This window comes from Lissotriton helveticus, chromosome 10 (genome assembly GCF_964261635.1).
Source record: "Lissotriton helveticus chromosome 10, aLisHel1.1, whole genome shotgun sequence".
In the NCBI taxonomy this organism is placed as follows: domain Eukaryota; kingdom Metazoa; phylum Chordata; class Amphibia; order Caudata; family Salamandridae; genus Lissotriton; species Lissotriton helveticus.
The window spans coordinates 1,201,361,021-1,201,387,400 of NC_136071.1; the positions used below are offsets into that span (position 1 = coordinate 1,201,361,021).

The 26,380-nt window shown below is 50.1% G+C and overlaps 1 protein-coding gene across 1 annotated transcript in view; it reads right to left on the bottom strand.

The window, feature by feature from the left end:
* The window catches only part of LOC144785687 (trimethyllysine dioxygenase, mitochondrial-like), a 135,438-nt gene that overhangs the window by 99,676 nt on the left and 9,382 nt on the right, over positions 1-26,380 (bottom strand). The window contains exon 3 of the mRNA XM_078664481.1: positions 6,414-6,690. Within this exon, the coding sequence (XP_078520607.1) occupies positions 6,414-6,690 (277 nt within the window). The remainder of the gene's footprint in view (positions 1-6,413; positions 6,691-26,380) is intronic.

Sequence of the window (26,380 nt, forward strand, 5' to 3'; positions counted from 1 at the left end):
TGAATGTCGCTCTTTAGTGCACTGAAACTATTAAAATGTCACACATTAGCAATCTGAAACCCTGGCAGCTGTGCCCAGCAGCTCTACTCACAGCAAAGCCATTGCCACAACGTCTGCAACAGGTGACTGTACCCTGAACCCCAATGAGGAACAATGATGTTCATGTGATGCCTGCTTTCATGCTGAACCGCTTCAATGAACAAGTCGAGCGAGGCGCACATTTGAACAGGAACTGCAAACCCAACAATTCTCGTCTATTAATTCATTTTAATGGGAAGAAGCAGCAATACTCGATTCAACATAAACAGTGCCTGGGGTAGATGCACGTGATGTTTTGACAATGTCATGTGACACAGAGGACATCCAATGGGAGAGTGAGTAGGAGGGAGGAGGGGTCATCACACGCTGTACAGTGTGATAGTCAAACAAAACGATCTCTTATTGAAATTGCCAGCGAGCCAGCTAAGCCCATAAAGGAGGTACATTTAAGCAAATGCACCAATAACAAGCCAGCATTTCTAAATGACCCAGATAACAGCCAATGGCAACTGGTGGGCGTGCCAAACCCCACAGAAGAGATATAACAGGTCGATCAAGCTTGACCTAAAGAGCCAGGGATTGTCTGGTAAGGGGTAAAAGAGGTATAAGATAAACCCAAGACTACACAGCCGTGGCATCGGCAACTGGCCTTCAGTAGTGCCTGCAGTGGGCTTCTAACTAATAATTTGGGTACCCGTAGTTATTCTTTTATGAATTAAGCATTGTAGACATTGGAGATTGATGTTTACTTTTCTTTCTCTGACTGCAAAATGGAGAATGGGTCAATCTTGCTGGGGTTCAGGAAAGGAAAGGCTGTAGTATGTCATTTTTTTGTAACACACTACAAAATGTAAATACCTGCTAATAAACTGTACAAATATTTCAAAATAAATCAGCAGTTAGGAAAGCATAAACAAAGCATATTTCTAATTCTGAAGCATAATGGATTTGAATAGGTTCAAAACAAATCAAGACACTTGGTCCTGCACAAATGATAAATATTTGTTGAACCCCAGTTTCTACTCATTATTGTGTGTGCACTACACAGTTTTCATCAGTGCAACTGTATGCTAAACAAGATTGCACTATTGCACCACGCTGTGGTAATATTTTGCAAGTGAGTACTTTAAAATGCACCGCGAGCTACAGAGCACACCCTGGTACTCTGTACCAAACGATTATGGACCCAGAGGGATCCAGGAAGGGTAGAGAGGTCCTCACCCATGAGGCTGGAAGGGTCACATCCTCCCTCATCAATACTTACTCAACGTAATGGGTGTCCCTTCAGAAGAACGCAAAGTGTTACTTTGGGGTCAGAAGAAAGGGGTTCTAGGAGGTTCCTTGTTTTCTATTTTACTTTTCCGCGAGGTGTACCGAGAGATCCTAAGTCCAATCTATAACCAACCCGTGTCTATGGGTGGCAAGAGAGATATATCCTTTTCTGTATATAGCCTTCACTCACTCTAGTAGTGTCATGCTTCATTATCGGGCTCACCCCAACTCCTGAAGGTCGGTTGGGATCAACCATCTTTCAGGGAGCACTTATGAAAGGTGTATATGGGCGTAACTTCAAAGATACAATTCCTCACCCATACCTAAAGTATCCTTTATTAGTGGGAGGGAAGACTAAAAACACAAAAAAGAAAAAAAGTACCTCCTCGCCGCTCTCTCCCACGTCGTCTCAGTCTCTCAGGGGCCGGAACAGGAAGCAGCCAGGCTCCCTCACCTAAGCCAATCACAATTGTTCTGAGCATCGTGGATTGACACTCAGCCAGGGAATGGTGGCCTGGGCATGTTCTCCACGCGGGCTGTCATGCAGCCTGCATAGAGAACATGCAAAGTCCAAATGACTATTTGACTGGCCCGAGGGGGCGGCCAAACACTCATTGCCACTTGGCGGGGGCCAAACCCCTCCTCCCCTGTTCTGGGAGCAGAGCAGCCCCGCCCACCCTGAAAAGCTGCACAGCAGGAAAAAATACAACGATAATAACCTAAAGTCATTATCATTGTATGTGTTCCTTCTTTCACTGCTTTGCAGGAGTGGGACGGTGCTCCTCCGCCTGAGCAGAGGAGCCGCCACCGGAACAACCACATGACTGGGGTAAGTGGAGTACGGTGAGCGCCCAATCGCGGAGAAAGGATCTGAGAGATTACGGCTCTGTGGGCAGGGGTCCTGGTCAATCCAGATATTGATTTTGCGGAGGAGGACATCATTATTATTGCTAAAGACAGCACGGGAATGAAGCTCAGCAAGAGAGCTGCCAAAGGAACTCGAGGCACTAGCACCAGGGGCCGACAAGAGGAGAACAGCTGGGAGAGTGTACGGGGTGATACCATAGGTTTGAGAAGGCAAAGATCGACCTTAGGGAAGGGATCGAGCTCAAAGAAGGATAGATAGATAAAGCGTCACTGAATATTACCACTGAACCACCACCATGCCTAAGCATCAAGCGAAGTGCAGGGCTTTTAAGCGTGGTGGGGAGGCGAGGGCGAGGTGGGGGGGAGATGCTTTACAATTCCATTATAAACTCATAGTCAGGGTTCTCACCACTGGTGGCCGTGGAGAGCCGGTTAGCCTGTTTGCAGAGAGATCTAGCAGTGGCAACCTCACTTCGAAGCTCACATGAGGAACAGCAGGAAAAGAAAGGTGACCAGAGGAAATGTCAGTCGCCAAGAAGGAGAAGAGTGACCAGGATTACAGCCCGGATCAGGCTCTGAAAGAGGAGACACATTCAGGTCAAGCAATTCCAAACCAGAGTATGTCTTCTTTTTAGATGGCGCCTACGTATCGGTATGGGGATGGGCAGTTTTCAGGATCTGAGTATAAACGGAGAGTGGGGAGGTGTAGGTTGGATTGCCTTTGGTGCACAATTGGTACGCCAGCGATGCCGCCACACTGGTCCAGCTGACAGAGAGGGTGGGGCGTTTGACAGTCAAAAGGAAGGTCTACCTTCCTTATTTCAATGAGAGGCCAGATGGCCATTCAGTGAAGCTACATGGGGACGCCTCTTGTAAAACCACAATACATATAAAAGTAGATTTTCTACAGAAGGGGGTTATATAATTAAGTTACATGGCATCTTTGTGTCCTTCCAAGTTGTTGTTTTTATATTGTTTTGTTTGTTAATGGTGTAGGTCCTTTTGTTTTACAAGTGTCTCTGTGAGACCCTATTCGATCTTGTTTGACTTTTCAATCTTCTTCTGACGGTGTAGGGATCACATGCTCACCCAATACAGGATGCAGTGCCTAGAGATTCATTTCAATTTCCTCTTTATCCCGTTCTCACTCCCACTTCCCAGAAGGCCCCATCATTTAACTCACACTGCAGCATACATCACTTAGGGCCCGATTCACAGAACTAACTTAAGACAAAATTCTAAACTTACTACCATTTTGGTATTCACAGAAGGCACTTACTCATTGTGCGGGCCAGTTCGAGCTCCATGTCTCTTCACACATTGCAAGTTGATGCCAAACCAGGCGGGGGTTGGCGGGGGGCACTGATGCAAAACCAGGCATGGGGTGGGGGGCACTGATGTGAAACCAGGCATGGGTGGGGCCTGAGGCAAAACCAGGCATGGGGTGGAGTGGCCAATAATGCAAAACCAGGCGCGGGCTGAGGGGGCACAAGAAGGCATGTTAAAGCGCTGCCTCATACAGTCGTTCGTTACTGCCTTTTGAAAAAAGTCTGCTCATATGCTGGAGACATAAACTTGTGAAAGTCTACCCACCTAGAACAGCAGTCCGCAGCAGGAGGATGCTGTACATAACATGCCCGCTCTTTCGTGCTAGATGACAAACCACAACGCGGACCACGTTTGACATTGTACAGAAGAGCTCTGTGACCTCGAACACAGGCGCTGACACTTGGAAAAGCTGCTCGAGACATTACTTGCGCGGTTGGTCTCTCATTTGTGAAAGCTACACCAGGCAAGCAGACGAAATTGTAACAAGGAGCAGTTAGGAGGGGCTTTATGGCATTTCAGATTGTGTGCTCTTGGTGCACAATGCATGAAATCGACTCTGCAAAGCAGACATATGGCTCCTTCCGGAAGGGCAGAAGCGGAATTAGAATAGTATACAAGCTAAAGAAGAGGGAAGGGTAGAAGGGCGGGGGTAGTGAGAGCAGACAGCAAGGGGTGGAGGAGCATGATTCACCTGCTGCCATGAAGCTGACGAGGAGGGTTGGGGAGAAGGGAGGGGATAGTAAGAGCAGAGAGCAAGGTGGTGGAGGAGCATGATTCACACGCTGTACGGCTTAATGAGCCATTACAGAAAGCCATATAGTGGCTCTGCACGCTCACACGTGCGTAACAGCAAGCTTGAAGCCAGCAAAAGCTTGTTGTAGCATCTTGAAAACCCACTTACTAAATGTCTCACGGGGAAGCGCATGCACTAGCTCAGGCGAGACCTAAAAAGGATTTCTTTCAAGGCAATGTGCCTGGTTCATAACCTCCATCAGACCGGTCCAAAGTATTTTCAGTAACCCTGGGCGTAGTTCGCGTAGTGCACATCGCACTTCGCGAGCTACGCTTAGGTACGCAAACTGCATAGTGCACTGTGTAAAATCATGTTCGCACTGATTGCACAGTGCCAGATGCTTGTCCGCCCTGTGCAATCAGTGCCAACCACATCTTGCACAGGGCAAGCAGTAGTTTTCTGCCGCTCAAGTAGATTTCTACTCTAGCGGCAGCTTTCTCAATGTGGACTGGTAGTTTCTCATCGCCACCACTCGCAATGAGAAACCTGACCTCCCCGCATTGAGAATCTCGCCAGAAGGTTTATTTTCCACGCTTGCGATGGCAACTTGATGTTGCTGATCGCCAATGAGGAAAAAGTCTCGCCGGGATGTCATTATGCTCGCTCGCTTTTGCCAACTTGACGTTGAGGACCGCGACCAAGCAAAAAATGACTGCTACGCTACGCTTGTTTGCACTGTGCTACGTGCAATTTGTGTAGTGTGAAGTAGCGCAAACTTCGCAAACTATGCAAGCGTAGCGTAGTACTTCGCCCAGGCTTAATTTTCAGTAACGGTTCTCTTGGTACACGCCGAGCAGGAATCTCAGATCTAGCTCCTCACAAACCGTCACTATTCCTAGAATAAACAAAGCAAAATGGGGAGGAAGAGCGTTTTCCATTTGTGTAGGAAAACTGTGGAACTCACTGTCTCCTACTCTACGCCGCCAACCTACCCTGTTGCAGTTTAGGAAGCAGCTGAAGATCTGGCTTTTTACCAAAGCCATTGAAGAAGCTGCAGTCAGAGTTAGTCGAGCTTTACCGACCGGTCGGCTTTGTTGTCCTACCTCTAGCGTTGAGACACCTAAGGGTAATTGCATGCTTTATACAACTATTTCATTCATTCATTCATTCATACACTCATGTCACTCAATACTAATGTCCTACGCTCACTTCACTCATTACCAATCTCGTACACTCACATTACTCAGTACCAATCTCCTTCACTCACGTCACTCTGTACCAATCTTCTACACTCACGTCACTCGGCACCAATCTCCTGCACTCCTGTCACTCAATACCAATCTCCTACACTCACATCACTCAGTACCAATTTCCTACACTCACGTCATTCAGTAACAGTCTCCTATACTCATATTACTCAGTACCAATCTCCTATACTCACATCACTCAGTACCAATCTCCTACACTCACATCACTCAGTACCAATCTCCTACACTCACGTCATTCAGTAACAGTCTCCTATACTCACATTACTCAGTACCAATCTCCTATACTCACATCACTCAGTACCAATCTCCTACACTCACTTCACTCAGTACCAATCTCCTACACTCACGTCATTCAGTAACAGTCTCCTATACTCACATTACTCAGTACCAATCTCCTATACACACATCACTCAGTACTAATCTCCTACACTCAGATCACTCAGTACCAATCTCCTACACTCACATCACTCAGTACCAATCTCCTACACTCACGTCACTCAGTACCAATCTCCTACACTCACATCACTCAGTACCAATCTCATACACTCACGTCACTCAGTACCAATCTCCTACACTCACGTCACTCAGTACCAATCTCCTACACTCACATCACTCAGTACCAATCTCATACACTCACGTCACTCAGTACCAATCTCCTACACTCAGATCACTCAGTACCAATCTCCTACACTCACGTCACTCAGTACCAATCTCCTACACTCACGTCACTCAGTACCAATCTACTACACTCACATCACTCAGTACCAATCTCATACACTCACGTCACTCAGTACCAATCTCCTACACTCAATCATCATACTCTGATATTTTCTGAAGCTCCTTTTGAACTGGAACCTGTTTGGTAATATGGCATTGGTTCACATTTTGATTTTGAGCTCTCATACCTGACTAAGCTGACTCTTTGTGCCAAGTGTTCTGTATCCTCCTCGGTGGGTGGAACCCCCTCAACCAAGGCGATGCCATAGCGGAGGAAGTTCTCAAAAACCTCCCGCCGGCCCTCATCAGTCTCCAAGACCCGCTGGCAGGGTGTAGGTGCCACTTGGGCTCGCTGATAGACCTCTGCATTCCACAGCTCCTGGAGGCGGGGTTTCTTCAGTTGTCCTTCATAGCTATTCTCCATCAGCCAGGCCAAGCTATAGTCTGTCTGGTGACCATCCGGCCCTGGAATGGAGCAAGTCAAAACACACAGCGGAGATCAGCAAAGGCCACTGTGAAGTCATTCCATGCTACAAACATCAGAGTATGACGCAGAGCACTGTGCACAGAGAACTGTGATGTAATTCCTAACTATTGACACCAGGGGTCAGCGAAGAGCACTGTGATGTCATTCCATGCTACAAACACCAGTGGTCGGTGCAGAGCACTGTGATGTCATTCCATGCTACAAACACCAGTGGTCGGTGCAGAGCACTGTGATGTCATTCCATGCTACTGACAACAGGACTGGAACAGAGAACAGTGATGTAATTCCAACCTATAGTCACAAGGAGCACTGAGATGTCATTGAATGCTATAGATACGAAGAGGCAGCACAGACCAATGTGATGTCAATCCATGCTACAGATCTGAGGGGTCAGCCGAGAGCACTGGGCTATCCCTCCAAGCTACAGACACCAGGGGTCAGAGAGGTCACTGTGCTATCCCTCCAAGCTACAGACACCAGGGGTCAGAGAGGTCACTGTGCTATCCCTCCAAGCTACAGACACCAGGGGTCAGAGAGGTCACTGTGCTATCCCTCCAAGCTACAGACACCAGGGGTCAGAGAGGTCACTGTGCTATCCCTCCAAGCTACAGACACCAGGGGTCAGAGAGGTCACTGTGCTATCCCTCCAAGCTACAGACACCAGGGGTCAGAGAGGTCACTGTGCTATCCCTCCAAGCTACAGATCTGAGGGGTCAGAGAGGGCATTGTGCTATCCCTCCAAGCTACAGACACCAGGGGTCAGAGAGGGCACTGTGCTATCCCTCCAAGCTACAGATCTGAGGGGTCAGAGAAGGCATTGTGCTATCCCTCCAAGCTACAGACACCAGGGGTCAGAGAGGGCACTGTGCTATCCCTCCAAGCTACAGATCTGAGGGGTCAGAGAAGGCATTGTGCTATCCCTCCAAGCTACAGACACCAGGGGTCAGAGAGGGCACTGTGCTATCCCTCCAAGCTACAGATCTGAGGGGTCAGAGAAGGCATTGTGCTATCCCTCCAAGCTACAGACACCAGGGGTCAGAGAGGGCACTGTGCTATCCCTCCAAGCTACAGACACCAGGGGTCAGAGAGGGCATTGTGCTATCCCTCCAAGCTACAGATCTGAGGGGTCAGAGAAGGCATTGTGCTATCCCTCCAAGCTACAGACACCAGGGGTCAGAGAGGGCACTGTGCTATCCCTCCAAGCTACAGACACCAGGGGTCAGAGAGGGCACTGTGCTATCCCTCCAAGCTACAGATCCGAGGGGTCAGCCGAGAGCACTGGGCTATCCCTCCAAGCTACAGACACCAGGGGTCAGAGAGGTCACTGTGCTATCCCTCTAAGCTACAGACACCAGGGGTCAGAGAGGTCACTGTGCTATCCCTCCAAGCTACAGATATGAGAGGTCAGCCGAGAGCACTGGGCTATCACTAAAAGCTACAGACACCAGGGGTCAGAGAGGTCACTGTGCTATCCCTCTAAGCTACAGACACCAGGGGTCAGAGAGGTCACTGTGCTATCCCTCCAAGCTACAGATATGAGGGGTCAGCCGAGAGCACTGGGCTATCCCCCCAAGCTACAGACACCAGGGGTCAGAGAGGGCACTGTGCTATCCCTCCAAGCTACAGACACCAGGGGTCAGAGAGGTTACTGTGCTATCCCTCCAAGCTACAGACACCAGGGGTCAGAGAGGGCACTGTGCTATCCCTCCAAGCTACAGACACCAGGGGTCAGAGAGGGCATTGTGCTATCCCTCCAAGCTACAGACACCAGGGCTCAGAGAGGGCACTCCGCTATCCCTCCAAGCTACAGACACCAGGGGTCAGAGAGGGCACTGGGCTATCCCTCCAAGCTACAGACACCAGGGGTCAGAGAGGGCACTGGGCTATCCCTCCAAGCTACAGACACCAGGGGTCAGAGAGGGCACTGTGCTATCCCCCCAAGCTACAGACACCAGGGGTCAGTGAGGGCACTGTGCTATCCCTCCAAGCTACAGATCCGAGGGGTCAGAGAGGGCACTGTGCTATCCCTCCAAGCTACAGACACCAGGGGTCAGAGAGGGCACTGTGCTATCCCTCCAAGCTACAGACACCAGGGGTCAGAGAGGGCACTGTGCTATCCCTCCAAGCTACAGATCTGAAGGGTCAGCCGAGAGCACAGGGCTATCCCTCCAAGCTACAGAAACCAGGGGTCAGAGAGGGCACTGTGCTATCCCTCCAAGCTACAGATCTGAGGGGTCAGCCGAGAGCACAGGGCTATCCCTCCAAGCTACAGACACCAGGGGTCAGAGAGGGCAATGTGCTATCCCTCCAAGCTACAGATCCGAGGGGTCAGAGAGGGCATTGTGCTATCCCTCCAAGCTACAGACACCAGGGGTCAGAGAGGGCACTGTGCTATCCCTCCAAGCTACAGACACCAGGGGTCAGAGAGGGCACTGTGCTATCCCTCCAAGCTACAGACACCAGGGGTCAGAGAGGTCACTGTGCTATCCCTCCAAGCTACAGACACCAGGGGTCAGAGAGGGCACTGTGCTATCCCTCCAAGCTACAGACACCAGGGGTCAGAGAGGTCACTGTGCTATCCCTCCAAGCTACAGACACCAGGGGTCAGAGAGGGCACTGTGCTATCCCTCCAAGCTACAGACACCAGGGGTCAGAGAGGGCACTGTGCTATCCCTCCAGGCTACAGATCCGAGGGGTCAGAGAGGGCACTGTGCTATCCCTCCAAGCTACAGACACCAGGGGTCAGAGAGGGCACTGTGCTATCCCTCCAAGCTACAGATCCGAGGGGTCAGAGAGGGCACTGTGCTATCCCTCCAAGCTACAGACACCAGGGGTCAGAGAGGTCACTGTGCTATCCCTCCAAGCTACAGACACCAGGGGTCAGAGAGGTCACTGTGCTATCCCTCCAAGCTACAGACACCAGGGGTCAGAGAGGGCACTGTGCTATCCCTCCAAGCTACAGACACCAGGGGTCAGAGAGGTCATTGTGCTATCCCTCCAAGCTACAGACACCAGGGGTCAGAGAGGGCACTGTGCTATCCCTCCAAGCTACAGATATGAGGGGTCAGCCGAGAGCACTGGGCTATCCCCCCAAGCTACAGACACCAGGGGTCAGAGAGGTCACTGTGCTATCCCTCCAAGCCACAGACCTGAGAGGTCAGCCGAGAGCCCTGGGCTATCCCCCCAAGCTACAGACACCAGGGGTGAGACAGGTCACTGTGTATATCCCTCCAAGCTACAGATCTGAGGGGTCAGCCGAGAGCACAGGGCTATCCCTCCAAGCTACAGACACCAGGGGTCAGAGAGGGCACTGTGCTATCCCTCCAAGCTACAGATCCGAGGGGTCAGCCGAGAGCACTGGGCTATCCCCCCAAGCTACAGACACCAGGGGTCAGAGAGGTCACTGTGCTATCCCTCCAAGCTACAGACACCAGGGGTCAGAGAGGTCACTGTGCTATCCCTCCAAGCTACAGACACCAGGGGTCAGAGAGGGCACTGTGCTATCCCTCCAAGCTACAGATATGAGGGGTCAGCCGAGAGCACTGGGCTATCCCTCCAAGCTACAGATATGAGGGGTCAGCCGAGAGCCCTGGGCTATCCCTCCAAGCTACAGATATGAGGGGTCAGCCGAGAGCACTGGGCTATCCCCCCAAGCTACAGACACCAGGGGTCAGAGAGGGCACTGGGCTATCCCTCCAAGCTACAGATCCGAGGGGTCAGCCGAGAGCACTGGGCTATCCCCCCAAGCTACAGACACCAGGGGTCAGAGAGGTCACTGTGCTATCCCTCCAAGCTACAGACACCAGGGGTCAGAGAGGGCACTGTGCTATCCCTCCAAGCTACAGAGCCGAGGGGTCAGCCGAGAGCACTGGTCTATCCCCCCAAGCTACAGATATGAGGGGTCAGCCGAGAGCACTGGGCTATCCCCCCAAGCTACAGACACCAGGGGTCAGAGAGGTCACTGTGCTATCCCTCCAAGCTACAGACACCAGGGGTCAGAGAGGGCACTGTGCTATCCCTCCAAGCTACAGACACCAGGGCTCAGAGAGGGCACTCCGCTATCCCTCCAAGCTACAGATCCGAGGGGTCAGAGAGGGCACTGTGCTATCCCTCCAAGCTACAGACACCAGGGGTCAGAGAGGGCACTGTGCTATCCCTCCAAGCTACAGACACCAGGGCTCAGAGAGGGCACTCCGCTATCCCTCCAAGCTACAGATCCGAGGGGTCAGAGAGGGCACTGTGCTATCCCTCCAAGCTACAGACACCAGGGGTCAGAGAGGGCACTGTGCTATCCCTCCAAGCTACAGACACCAGGGGTCAGAGAGGGCACTGTGCTATCCCTCCAAGCTACAGACACCAGGGGTCAGAGAGGGCACTGTGCTATCCCTCCAAGCTACAGACACCAGAGGTCAGAGAGGACACTGTGCTATCCCTCCAAGCTACAGATATGAGGTGTCAGCCGAGAGCACTGGGCTATCCCTTCAAGCTACAGACACCAGGGGTCAGAGAGGGCACTCTGCTATCCCTCCAGCTACAGATCCGAGGGGTCAGAGAGGGCACTGTGCTATCCCTCCAAGCTACAGATATGAGGGGTCAGCCGAGAGCACTGTGCTATCCCTCCAAGCTACAGATCCGAGGGGTCAGAGAGGGCACTGTGCTATCCCTCCAAGCTACAGATATGAGGGGTCAGAGAGGTCACTGTGCTATCCCTCCAACCTACAGACACCAGGGGTCAGAGAGGGCACTGTGCTATCCCTCCAAGCTACAGATATGAGGGGTCAGCCGAGAGCACTGTGCTATCCCTCCAAGCTACAGATCCGAGGGGTCAGAGAGGGCACTGTGCTATCCCTCCAAGCTACAGACACCAGGGGTCAGAGAGGGCACTGTGCTATCCCTCCAAGCTACAGACACCAGGGGTCAGAGAGGGCACTGTGCTATCCCTCCAAGCTACAGACACCAGGGGTCAGAGAGGGCACTGTGCTATCCCTCCAAGCTACAGACACCAGAGGTCAGAGAGGACACTGTGCTATCCCTCCAAGCTACAGATATGAGGTGTCAGCCGAGAGCACTGGGCTATCCCTCCAAGCTACAGACACCAGGGGTCAGAGAGGGCACTCTGCTATCCCTCCAGCTACAGATCCGAGGGGTCAGAGAGGGCACTGTGCTATCCCTCCAAGCTACAGATATGAGGGGTCAGCCGAGAGCACTGTGCTATCCCTCCAAGCTACAGATCCGAGGGGTCAGAGAGGGCACTGTGCTATCCCTCCAAGCTACAGATATGAGGGGTCAGAGAGGTCACTGTGCTATCCCTCCAACCTACAGACACCAGGGGTCAGAGAGGGCACTGTGCTATCCCTCCAAGCTACAGATATGAGGGGTCAGCCGAGAGCACTGGGCTATCCCTCCAAGCTACAGATATGAGGGGTCAGCCGAGAGCACTGGGCTATCCCTCCAAGCTACAGATATGAGGAGTCAGCCGAGAGCACTGTGCTATCCCTCCAAGCTACAGATCCGAGGGGTCGGAGAGGGCACTGTGCTATCCCTCCAAGCTACAGACACCAGGGGTCAGAGAGGGCACTGTGCTATCCCTCCAAGCTACAGATCCGAGGGGTCAGCCGAGAGCACTGGGCTATCCCCCCAAGCTACAGACACCAGGGGTCAGAGAGGTCACTGTGCTATCCCTCCAAGCTACAGACACCAGGGGTCAGAGAGGGCACTGTGCTATCCCTCCAAGCTACAGACACCAGGGGTCAGAGAGGGCACTGTGCTATCCCTCCAAGCTACAGATCCGAGGGGTCAGCCGAGAGCACTGGGCTATCCCCCCAAGCTACAGACACCAGGGGTCAGAGAGGTCACTGTGCTATCCCTCCAAGCTACAGACACCAGGGGTCAGAGAGGGCATTGTGCTATCCCTCCAAGCTACAGATATGAGGGGTCAGCCGAGAGCACTGGGCTATCCCCCCAAGCTACAGACACCAGGGGTCAGAGAGGTCACTGTGCTATCCCTCCAAGCTACAGACACCAGGGGTCAGAGAGGGCATTGTGCTATCCCTCCAAGCTACAGATCCGAGGGGTCAGCCGAGAGCACTGGGCTATCCCTCCAAGCTACAGATCCGAGGGGTCAGAGAGGGCACTGTGCTATCCCTCCAAGCTACAGATATGAGGGGTCAGAGAGGTCACTGTGCTATCCCTCCAAGCTACAGATCCGAGGGGTCAGCCGAGAGCACTGGGCTATCCCCCCAAGCCACAGACACCAGGGGTCAGAGAGGTCACTGTGCTATCCCTCCAAGCTACAGACACCAGGGGTCAGAGAGGGCATTGTGCTATCCCTCCAAGCTACAGACACCAGGGGTCAGAGAGGTCACTGTGCTATCCCTCCAAGCTACAGACACCAGGGGTCAGAGAGGGCATTGTGCTATCCCTCCAAGCTACAGACACCAGGGGTCAGAGAGGTCACTGTGCTATCCCTCCAAGCTACAGACACCAGGGGTCAGAGAGGGCACTGTGCTATCCCTCCAAGCTACAGATATGAGGGGTCAGCCGAGAGCACTGGGCTATCCCCCCAAGCTACAGACACCAGGGGTCAGAGAGGTCACTGTGCTATCCCTCCAAGCTACAGACACCAGGGGTCAGAGAGGTCACTGTGCTATCCCTCCAAGCTACAGACACCAGGGGTCAGAGAGGGCATTGTGCTATCCCTCCAAGCTACAGACACCAGGGGTCAGAGAGGTCACTGTGCTATCCCACCAAGCTACAGACACCAGGGGTCAGAGAGGGCATTGTGCTATCCCTCCAAGCTACAGACACCAGGGGTCAGAGAGGTCACTGTGCTATCCCTCCAAGCTACAGACACCAGGGGTCAGAGAGGTCACTGTGCTATCCCTCCAAGCTACAGACACCAGGGGTCAGAGAGGGCATTGTGCTATCCCTCCAAGCTACAGACACCAGGGGTCAGAGAGGTCACTGTGCTATCCCTCCAAGCTACAGACACCAGGGGTCAGAGAGGGCATTGTGCTATCCCTCCAAGCTACAGACACCAGGGGTCAGAGAGGTCACTGTGCTATCCCTCCAAGCTACAGACACCAGGGGTCAGAGAGGGCATTGTGCTATCCCTCCAAGCTACAGACACCAGGGGTCAGAGAGGGCACTGTGCTATCCCTCCAAGCTACAGATCTGAGGGGTCAGAGAGGGCATTGTGCTATCCCTCCAAGCTACAGACACCAGGGGTGAGAGAGGTCACTGTGCTATCCCTCCAAGCTACAGATCTGAGGGGTCAGAGAGGGCACTGTGCTATCCCTCCAAGCTACAGACACCAGGGGTCAGAGAGGTCACTGTGCTATCCCTCCAAGCTACAGACACCAGGGGTCAGAGAGGGCATTGTGCTATCCCTCCAAGCTACAGACACCAGGGGTCAGAGAGGGCACTGTGCTATCCCTCCAAGCTACAGACACCAGGGGTCAGAGAGGGCATTGTGCTATCCCTCCAAGCTACAGACACCAGGGGTCAGAGAGGGCACTGTGCTATCCCTCCAAGCTACAGATCTGAGGGGTCAGAGAGGGCATTGTGCTATCCCTCTAAGCTACAGACACCAGGGGTGAGAGAGGTCACTGTGCTATCCCTCCAAGCTACAGATCTGAGGGGTCAGAGAGGGCATTGTGCTATCCCTCCAAGCTACAGACACCAGGGGTCAGAGAGGGCACTGTGCTATCCCTCCAAGCTACAGATCTGAGGGGTCAGAGAAGGCATTGTGCTATCCCTCCAAGCTACAGACACCAGGGGTCAGAGAGGGCACTGTGCTATCCCTCCAAGCTACAGATCTGAGGGGTCAGAGAAGGCATTGTGCTATCCCTCCAAGCTACAGACACCAGGGGTCAGAGAGGTCACTGTGCTATCCCTCCAAGCTACAGACACCAGGTGTCAGAGAGGGCATTGTGCTATCCCTCCAAGCTACAGACACCAGGGGTCAGAGAGGTCACTGTGCTATCCCTCCAAGCTACAGACACCAGGGGTCAGAGAGGGCATTGTGCTATCCCTCCAAGCTACAGACACCAGGGGTCAGAGAGGGCACTGTGCTATCCCTCCAAGCTACAGATCTGAGGGGTCAGAGAGGGCATTGTGCTATCCCTCCAAGCTACAGACACCAGGGGTGAGAGAGGTCACTGTGCTATCCCTCCAAGCTACAGATCTGAGGGGTCAGAGAGGGCACTGTGCTATCCCTCCAAGCTACAGACACCAGGGGTCAGAGAGGTCACTGTGCTATCCCTCCAAGCTACAGACACCAGGGGTCAGAGAGGGCATTGTGCTATCCCTCCAAGCTACAGACACCAGGGGTCAGAGAGGGCACTGTGCTATCCCTCCAAGCTACAGACACCAGGGGTCAGAGAGGGCATTGTGCTATCCCTCCAAGCTACAGACACCAGGGGTCAGAGAGGGCACTGTGCTATCCCTCCAAGCTACAGATCTGAGGGGTCAGAGAGGGCATTGTGCTATCCCTCCAAGCTACAGACACCAGGGGTGAGAGAGGTCACTGTGCTATCCCTCCAAGCTACAGATCTGAGGGGTCAGAGAGGGCATTGTGCTATCCCTCCAAGCTACAGACACCAGGGGTCAGAGAGGGCACTGTGCTATCCCTCCAAGCTACAGATCTGAGGGGTCAGAGAAGGCATTGTGCTATCCCTCCAAGCTACAGACACCAGGGGTCAGAGAGGGCACTGTGCTATCCCTCCAAGCTACAGATCTGAGGGGTCAGAGAAGGCATTGTGCTATCCCTCCAAGCTACAGACACCAGGGGTCAGAGAGGGCACTGTGCTATCCCTCCAAGCTACAGATCTGAGGGGTCAGAGAAGGCATTGTGCTATCCCTCCAAGCTACAGACACCAGGGGTCAGAGAGGGCACTGTGCTATCCCTCCAAGCTACAGACACCAGGGGTCAGAGAGGGCATTGTGCTATCCCTCCAAGCTACAGATCTGAGGGGTCAGAGAAGGCATTGTGCTATCCCTCCAAGCTACAGACACCAGGGGTCAGAGAGGGCACTGTGCTATCCCTCCAAGCTACAGACACCAGGGGTCAGAGAGAGCATTGTGCTATCCCTCCAAGCTACAGACACCAGGGGTCAGAGAGGGCACTGTGCTATCCCTCCAAGCTACAGACACCAGGGGTCAGAGAGGGCACTGTGCTATCCCTCCAAGCTACAGATCTGAGGGGTCAGAGAGGGCACTGTGCTATCCCTTCAAGCTACAGACATGAGGAGTCAGAGGGGGAAGAGCACTATATGTAGTGCAGTAGATTTGATGACAATGTCTGGCTAAATTAATTGTTTTAATTCTTTCACTTGACGCTTAGTTTCCTCCATATAACCACCCTCTTACCTCTGCTGTTTACTTCTTTAATCGTGTCCCTCTGTTTTCCTCCCTCCTACCTTTAGCCCAGACTTCCCTTTCTTTTTGTCTTGAACTGATTACTCTTTTGTTATGACTGAGCTGTAGTTTTTCAGGGTTTCCTGACTTTCTCCTGTGAATCAGCTAAAGTACCTGGAACTGGATTTTGCACCTTGTTAAGGAACTCTCTCTTTTTGTCTTTTGTAACTAGGACTCTCCCTTCTGGTAGAGAGCTGTGAATGTTATCTTAAGTTCTCAGGCAAGTTTCCTGGTCTGTATGGGGTCTAGTTACAGCGACTCTTCCTCTCACACTGGATAAGCTGCTCACGCTTCCCAAAATGTACTTAGCTATTATACAGTTCAGTACGGTTACTCAAATACTCACTGTCTCTTCTTTTTAGGTCGAGCATCAGCGCGCGTGCGCTGCCTGCAAGACCTGTTGTCGTCAATAACACCACTCTATTCCCTCCTGCTGCTCACCATTGGTCAGACTATAGCGCTGCTCTTCTTTACTGCCTCATAATTGGCACAGCCTGCGATACGTCACTTCCCTTCGTCAGCAGAGGAGCACCGGATAAGTACGGTATTGTTACCCTTGCAGTGCTTTTCCATTACTTTAAGTGCACTACTTTTTTTTCATCCCAGTGCTTCTTTTCGCCAGGTTTATTTAGCAACACTTTTCAGACTGTCTTGTTCATTTATAATTATTTTTAGGCACGGGGAGATTAAGTAATTTGTCAGCAATCACCGGATGGTTGAGCCTCCCACCTGACACGAACCTAGGGGCATATTTACAAGGACAGCGATAAATAAACGCAAAGCGCATTTAGCGCTTTCCTATTTATCGCCGTTTATCGTTGGATTATATGGCCCTTTTAGCGCGTTTCCTCAGGGCGATATAATTACCAGCGATTGCAGGGAAATAGCCGTTTTGCAGGGAACATCGCTGGTTTTCCAGAGGTGTTCCCTGCAAAACGGCGATTACCTTGCTGAAACGACCCACAGAGTCGTATCAGCACAATCCACCTCCATATTAGGTATGCCTAAATCTGCATTTTAGCAGACGTTTGTTTTTGGCAAAAAATGCGGTTTTCGCCCAAAATGAACATCTGCTAAAATGTCTTGGCAGCCTTGTAAATATTGCAATGTGCACATCAGCGATATTTGCAAGGTTGCACTGCCCAGTGACGCCCACTTTGCATCTCATTAGAGATACAAAGGGAGGCGTCGGGTAAAAGGGTGCTAACATGCGCTAATGCATGTTAGCACCCTCTTGTTATTAGGGCGATAGTTTAATCTCTGATTTTTGGGCTTTAAAAATCAAAAAAGTGGAGATAAAGCCCTTGCACATATGCCCCGACGTTCCCCAACTTCAAAGTCGTCCGCTTTGGCCATTAAGCTACATCCTCGCTAACTCTATCAACAAGCATTTGCAATGCAATAGGTCTCGCATTTGTGAGAGTTTGTGCTATTAGCATTGTAAATGACAATGCCTTTTTTATGTTTTAAAAATCAAAATGTAAATAAAAGGCATGCTCATTTACAATGACAACAGCTCAAATTTAATTTATGTAAATGCAAGATCTATTGCATTGCAAATGCTTTTGTTTTTTGTTTTTTTTGCTTCATTCGAGACTTTTGCAGGTAATTCTAGCTCTTTGATTTACTCAAAGAGCCTGTTAAGCCACTTCTGACTCGCCAACCAGCAGGCTGCCGATTCAAGAATGTAGTGGCATATTACCAACAACGAGCGATATTTATCGCTAAATGGGCTTAGCGAGTATTTTTTTGATGCCAAGCATCGAGGGATATTATCACAGAGATAACGTGCTATTAGCACTCTAGTACTCTGGAGTAGTTGTGCGTGCTACAAATTTCCATATAACATAACATAACATCTCTCAAGCGATAAAATATCCGGCGTTAGTGGCGAAATGCGTGAATATCGCTGGTAATCCAGCGATATTCACGCATTATCGCTAATGAGGACTTAGCCATAATATCCCACTCCCATTGTATATAATTGCTAAGAACTGGTCTGGGCAGGCGTTAGTTTTTGGAGATATTCGCGCTTAGCGCGAATATTTCCATCGCTACGCCTGTCTTGCTGATAGGCGATAGCGACGTTAGCGACTGCTTTCAGTAACTAACAGGTTGGGTATGCCCACTTTGCATGTCATTAGCGATAAATATCACTGACATGCAAAGCGGGCTCCAAACCGCTCGCTATCGCATACAAGCTGTCGCGAACTGCTGCTGCTGCTAATAGGGCGATAGAATTATCGCCGCTTAGCGGACGAAAACGGCCACCTTGGTAATATGCCCCGTAGGGTCCTTAAGAATACATCAATTTACACTCCTCTGGGATGGGCACACGTCGCACCCGGGAAAGAGAAAACTAAGCAAGATGTTCGCTGCTCTCGGAAAATCAGGTCAGAGGAGACAAGTCCAGGAAAACAAATGTCTGGGAGTGAGGGAACGAGCCAGTCAGAAAGTCTGCCTGCCACCATTCAATAAACCAGTGCCAGCATCTTCAGAGCACATTAACGACTGCTGGACTGCGGGCGCATCGTAAAATTCCGGCACAGGCGCAAACTGTTTGTAGGAATGTAAGAGGGACGAGTCAGTCTGCGAAATTAATAAGGACCACAAAAAATCGCTTTTCTAAGACGTCTGTCGGACTGGCGCATTAGTTACAGCTCAATGGGAATCACAAATACATTCTCACCTTAAACGATGTGCCTTTTTTTCCCCTGGATTTTAGACAATCTTTTTCCTCAACATCTACAGTTAGAACCTATGCACTTTCACACCACAGGAACAGTGAAAAGATTTTTAAAGCTCAATTCAACAATTGTGCTTTTTGAGGAAAACCCAATCCTCTAAAAACAGCTAATATTTCTGGCCTTTTTGTGCATTTCTTATGGATGTTACCTTTACTGCTCTGACAGTTTTCAATAAAAGGGGGGGGGGGTTCTTGCCCTTGTGCTGGTTTAGATGTATTCCCTCTCTCAGTGGTTAAATCATAAAAAAAACTAAAAAGCATTTGCAATGCAATAGGTTGTAGTAATGACGTCCACGCAAGTAGGATATGGATTAAGTAGGTTTATTGAAGTAGATTAGTTCCAGTACAGCAGCCCCACCAGGAGCAGCCTGCCTGCTGCTCAGCCCATTCTTCAACTGTCAACTCTCACCCCAGGCACCCAAGCATTCCATGCATAGCCCACACACCAACATTCCACCGGGCACCCCAAGCATTCCACTCATGTCCATCACAACAACATTCCACGCAGAACACTCCCACCAGGAACCCAAGCATTCCACTCATGTCACTCACACCAACATTCCAAACAGAATATGTAACACAAATTGCCCGAATCACAAAATCTCCACAAGCTTCTTGAGAGGGAACGATCAATTTATTGTGATCACCCTCGACACTTTACTTAGTGTCAATGTTTTTCAAAATCTTTTTCAAGTTATAACAAGCGACATAACAGAAAACGAACAATACATTAAATATTTATACAGCTATAAAATACTTTGTACATACATGAAAAACAAATTCTTTGCACATTACAAAAAAGAAAATTCCTTGCATCAAACATTACAAAAAAACTAAGAATACATCGCAAACAACATTAGAACAAACATTACAATCAAAAAATGAGAAAAATATAGAGAAAACCAATCCAAGGGGGAATTATAAGCAAATGAATGGCTCTTAAACAAATCAATACTGGACCAGCCGGTCCTAGTATCGTAGAGATGACTTTTTATTCCACCCTATGAAAGTGCCGACGCGTTTCGAGATCAGGCACAATGTCGCTGATCTCTCATCAGGGCTGTTTTATTCTTTGTATCTGCAAGATGCAAAGAAAATATTTTACTCATCACTCCTCAAAACCAAACTTCTTTTAAGGCAATGGGCTGAGAAAGAAAATTGCTACATACCAAACTTGTTTGTAAGTAGAGCAGGGCATTAAGGCATAAAGGGGTTTCAAACCAATTATTTTAAGCGTGGCCAGGCAGGACAACCTACAAGAAATTTTGAGAAGTTTTTGTATTAGTAATTCAAACCAGCTCGTGGTTTCATTACTAAAGCGTGACCCAGTCCTACATGAAGCATACCTTGCTATTGTCGACTGCCGCCAACCGGCGTACTTATATGTAGTCTACCACCATGCGGATAAGCTCCTAAAACAATAGTGAAAGTTGTTTTAGTGGTGGGCCTGATGATTACATTGTTCGCATAGTGCATGCATTATTAAAAAAATACACCAGAATGGGCAGGAGTAATTTCGCCTACCTTAATGGTGTATTTCTGTTCCCTTTTAAATTTCTGAATTTTTTTTAAAAAAAATGCTCTCAATTGGCCGTCCTGTGTTAGCAAAAAAACGAAAAAATGAGTGTGAGCGCTTGTAGCTAAAAGTCTGAGCATTCAAACAGATTCTGAGCGTTAAATGGATCAAAAGCATGTCCTGGCATTTACCTGCTCTGAAATAACAGCACGCCACTGGTGTGATCAAAGTTTTCTCCCAAGAGATGGCCGCGCAGGCACTTCCTGTATTTAAAGCCCACCTCCAAAAGAGGGCATGATGGGACTTGTAGTGTCCTCGAACTTACACTACAAGAAAATTATATTTATTATATGAAGTGCAGGGCGCGCCTATTGCGTAGTGTCATTTTCAATGAATAGATGCAGAAAACCTATTTTGTGACTATTTTAATTACGCGCTGAGTTTGAGATAAAAAACCTAAAAACTTTATTAGCAACTCGTATCTGAACACTAATATTAAAACGGGCCAGTTCATTTGAACGCTGATTTAAATCGCATATATGTCACAAGTACGGCGAGCACATTAAGGGTCATTATTGTAATCATGTGTTGCGTGCACTCTAAACAAACTTTAATAACAGAGCATGTGGAGAGTCTGTAGGTGCCGCTACACCCATTCTTAAGATTGCATATATCTACCTGCCAGGCAGTGGCCACGCTTATTTTTTATATGCGAGGTGTATTTAATGAAAAGAGGACGTAAGGCTACAGATTAAGGCCAGGGATGTCTGACAGATGCAAGTCCGCTATACTGTGTGTCTGTGCCAATTATATGTGGGCTATCTCGGACAAGCTATTAAGGCCTGTTTGAGTGCTATTGTATTTCAAAATCAGATAAGCCTCTTTCTGCAGTAAGGCACGCTCAATATCGTGGCATTTTGTCATTGAATTCTCAGTGAATAACACCGACCATTTAAATTCATGTTCATTATGGCCTTTATCACAGAAGTGAAGTGAAGAATTGGCTTGGTAGTTTGGTCTGCCCTGTTCCCATGATGCACTGGCCCAGGGACAGACTAATTTGCATATAGCCAGGTTCTGAGCTGGGATGGGGCAGTGAGATAAATAACGGTGATGGATCAAGCCCTGATCTTTGGACTGGGTAAGAGTGGTCTGCTTAATTCAGACACTCTGTTCATCACCACCCCCTTTTCTGAATCGTTTTTGGCCACTACAGGTGTGGCAGGGTATACTCAGACATGAGTCCCTTTCTCACTGCTCCATCAGGATTCAAGCAAGCCGGGCCGAAGAGGCTGAAATGCCAGAAACCGGTCCCCGGTAGCTTGTCTCCTTTCTGGTGAAGAATTGGCTTGGTAGTTTGGTCTGCCCTGTTCCCATGATGCACTGGGCCAGGGACAGACTAATTTGCATATAGCCAGGTTCTGAGCTGGGATGGGGCAGTGAGATAAATAACGGTGATGGATCAAGCCCTGATCTTTGGACTGGGTAAGAGTGGTCTGCTTAATTCAGACACTCTGTTCATCACCACCCCCTTTTCTGAATCGTTTGTGGCCACTACAGGTGTGGCAGGGTATACTCAGACATGAGTCCCTTTCTCACTGCTCCATCAGGATTCAAGCAAGCCGGGCCGAAGAGGCTGAAATGCCAGAAACCGGTCCCCGGTAGCTTGTCTCCTTTCTGGTGAAGAATTGGCTTGGTAGTTTGGTCTGCCCTGTTCCCATGATGCACTGGGCCAGGGACAGACTAATTTGCATATAGCCAGGTTCTGAGCTGGGATGGGGCAGTGAGATAAATAACGGTGATGGATCAAGCCCTGATCTTTGGACTGGGTAAGAGTGGTCTGCTTAATTCAGACACTCTGTTCATCACCACCCCCTTTTCTGAATCGTTTTTGGCCACTACAGGTGTGGCAGGGTATACTCAGACATGAGTCCCTTTCTCACTGCTCCATCAGGATTCAAGCAAGCCGGGCCGAAGAGGCTGAAATGCCAGAAACCGGTCCCCGGTAGCTTGTCTCCTTTCTGGTGAAGAATTGGCTTGGTAGTTTGGTCTGCCCTGTTCCCATGATGCACTGGGCCAGGGACAGACTAATTTGCATATAGCCAGGTTCTGAGCTGGGATGGGGCAGTGAGATAAATAACGGTGATGGATCAAGCCCTGATCTTTGGACTGGGTAAGAGTGGTCTGCTTAATTCAGACACTCTGTTCATCACCACCCCCTTTTCTGAATCGTTTTTGGCCACTACAGGTGTGGCAGGGTATACTCAGACATGAGTCCCTTTCTCACTGCTCCATCAGGATTCAAGCAAGCCGGGCCGAAGAGGCTGAAATGCCAGAAACCGGTCCCCGGTAGCTTGTCTCCTTTCTGGTGAAGAATTGGCTTGGTAGTTTGGTCTGCCCTGTTCCCATGATGCACTGGGCCAGGGACAGACTAATTTGCATATAGCCAGGTTCTGAGCTGGGATGGGGCAGTGAGATAAATAACGGTGATGGATCAAGCCCTGATCTTTGGACTGGGTAAGAGTGGTCTGCTTAATTCAGACACTCTGTTCATCACCACCCCCTTTTCTGAATCGTTTTTGGCCACTACAGGTGTGGCAGGGTATACTCAGACATGAGTCCCTTTCTCACTGCTCCATCAGGATTCAAGCAAGCCGGGCCGAAGAGGCTGAAATGCCAGAAACCGGTCCCCGGTAGCTTGTCTCCTTTCTGGTGAAGAATTGGCTTGGTAGTTTGGTCTGCCCTGTTCCCATGATGCACTGGGCCAGGGACAGACTAATTTGCATATAGCCAGGTTCTGAGCTGGGATGGGGCAGTGAGATAAATAACGGTGATGGATCAAGCCCTGATCTTTGGACTGGGTAAGAGTGGTCTGCTTAATTCAGACACTCTGTTCATCACCACCCCCTTTTCTGAATCGTTTTTGGCCACTACAGGTGTGGCAGGGTATACTCAGACATGAGTCCCTTTCTCACTGCTCCATCAGGATTCAAGCAAGCCGGGCCGAAGAGGCTGAAATGCCAGAAACCGGTCCCCGGTAGCTTGTCTCCTTTCTGGTGAAGAATTGGCTTGGTAGTTTAGTCTGCCCTGTTCCCATGATGCACTGGGCCAGGGACAGACTAATTTGCATATAGCCAGGTTCTGAGCTGGGATGGGGCAGTGAGATAAATAACGGTGATGGATCAAGCCCTGATCTTTGGACTGGGTAAGAGTGGTCTGCTTAATTCAGACACTCTGTTCATCACCACCCCCTTTTCTGAATCGTTTTTGGCCACTACAGGTGTGGCAGGGTATACTCAGACATGAGTCCCTTTCTCACTGCTCCATCAGGATTCAAGCAAGCCGGGCCGAAGAGGCTGAAATGCCAGAAACCGGTCCCCGGTAGCTTGTCTCCTTTCTGGTGAAGAATTGGCTTGGTAGTTTGGTCTGCCCTGTTCCCATGATGCACTGGGCCAGGGACAGACTAATTTGCATATAGCCAGGTTCTGAGCTGGGATGGGGCAGTGAGATAAATAACGGTGATGGATCAAGCCCTGATCTTTGGACTGGGTAAGAGTGGTCTGCTTAATTCAGACACTCTGTTCATCACCACCCCCTTTTCTGAATCGTCTTTCTGCAGTAAGGCACGCTCAATATAGTGGCATTTTGTCATTGAATTCGCAGTGAATAACACCGACCATTTAAATTCATGTTCATTATGGCCTTTATCACAGAAGTGTTCAACCAGCGGAGCGGTCATTATTTTTTTCTTTATGCGTGATCGATGCTGGCTGATCCTTTGGTTGACTTGTTGGCTAGTCTTGCCTATGTAAATTAGTGGGCACGGGCAAAGTATTTTTTCGTTTCGTTTTGCAGTTGGAGAATTCTGTATGTCTCCACTTAGTGCCCTGATGGACAAATTCATTGCCCTCAATTGTGGTAGAACAAGCAACCAAATTGTCGCACCTGTGATGACCTTCCACAGGGATGTATGACGTTACAACGCATACTTTTACCACGCATACCTTTACAACGCGGTATTTACAACGAATACCGTTACAACGCATAGCGCTTGGAGGTGCTGGATAGTGGTAAGTATAATTTTCTATTCCAACTCCAGTCCCCGTGGACACTAGGGAAGGTGTTGGATAGAAAATTAAACTTATTACTTACCCTAGACCGGCCCAGCGCAATGCGTTGTAATGGTATGCGTGGTAATACCTGCGTTGTAATGGTAGTGCGTTGTAAAAAATTCGTTGTAAACGTTGCATACCCTTCCACAGGCTTTAGGTTCCATTGTGACAAAAGGTCACTTTTAGGTTTTGGGATGGTAATATCAGCTCTAATCAATTGTTCGCCAATACTTCGATTTTTTCTATAAGCGAAGATGGGCTCAGGAAATGGGCAAATCAAACCTTCTAATAGATGTCAATTCTTTAAAACAGCTTGGCGCAACTTGTGGGTGTCGAGACAGAACATTGTGACACACACCATTTTGTTAATCGGTGGACGTTGCTTAAGCTGCAGCAAGCATTCTCTCTGCGTATATCTAGCACGTTTGAATGAGTGCTTAAGGAGCTTCTTAGGGTAGACCCTGTCTTGCATGTCATGACAAAAGGATCTCGCATGTCTTTCATAATCAGCCACATCCGAACAATTACGTCTAATTCTGAGCAATTGCTCATTGGGCAGATTGGCCTTTAGATTGCGTGGATGGGCGCTTCTGTGGTGCAGAATGGTGTTCCTATCAGTCGCCTTTTTATGGAGCGATGTGACCAATCGTCCTTCCTCACATCTCACTTCGACATCCAAAAACGTCATGCGACTAGTGCTGTTTTCTATTGAAAATTTGATGTCCCTGTGTCTTGAATTGAGCCACCCATGGAAAGACATTAGCTCCGCCTGGCTCCCCTGCCACAGGAGCCAGACGTCGTCAATGTAACGATACCACTGTAAAATTCGATCTCTGAATAGGTTGTTAGCTTCCACAAACTTCTGCTCTGATCCACACCACTAAGAAGACAGCATTCAAGGATCGACTAGACAACAACACACACAACAGCAAGGAACTCTTCAGCATCATCAAAGAGCTCTCCAACCCCAGCGCCGGAAACAACGACATCACTCCCTCACAAGACCTCTGCGACTCTCTCGTCTCGTTCTTCCACAGCAAGATTGCAGACATACACAACAGCTTTGGCGAACAGACCACGCACCCAGGGAGAGGTGTGGACCCCGGCCAGGGCGGCTGACGCTGGAATCTGGTGACCACGGTTCGATCCCCGGCTCCGGCGGCAGGTTAGCCCAGCACCATGTTACTCTGGGCAATAGCTCACTTAATCTTCCCGACGGCCCCCAGCGCCTAAAGACCCTTACGGGTGATTGTGCGCTTTACAAATGTGGACTTTTACCCAACCACAGAACCAACGCCCCCCACCACCACCCTCCACGCCTGGACCCCGGTCAGCACCGAAGACACCATCCACACGATGAACACCCTCCACTCCGGATCGCCAACCGACCCATGCCCCCACCACGTCTTCAACAAGGCCGACTCCGTCATTGCACCCCAACTCCGGGACATCATCAACTGCTCCTTCAACCCCGCCACCTTCCTGGAGAGCTGGAAGCATGCCGAATTCAGCGCCCTCCTGAAGAAACCATCAGCAGACCCCACCGACCTCAAGAACTACCTCCCCATCTCGATCCTCCCGTTTCCTGCCAAAGTCATCGAGAAGACCGTCAACAGACAGCTTGCCGCCTTCCTCAAGACGAACGGATCCCTCGACCACTCGCAGTCCGGCTCCCGAGCCAACCATAGCACCAAGACCGCCCTCATCGCAGCCACTGACGACATCCGAGCCCTGCTCGACAACGGGGAAACAGCGGCCCTCATCCTCCTGGACCTCTCCGCAGCATTCGATACTGTCTGCCACCGCACCCTAGTACAACGCCTCAACAACATCGGAATCCAAGAGAAGGCACTGGAGTGGATCATCTCGTTCCTCGC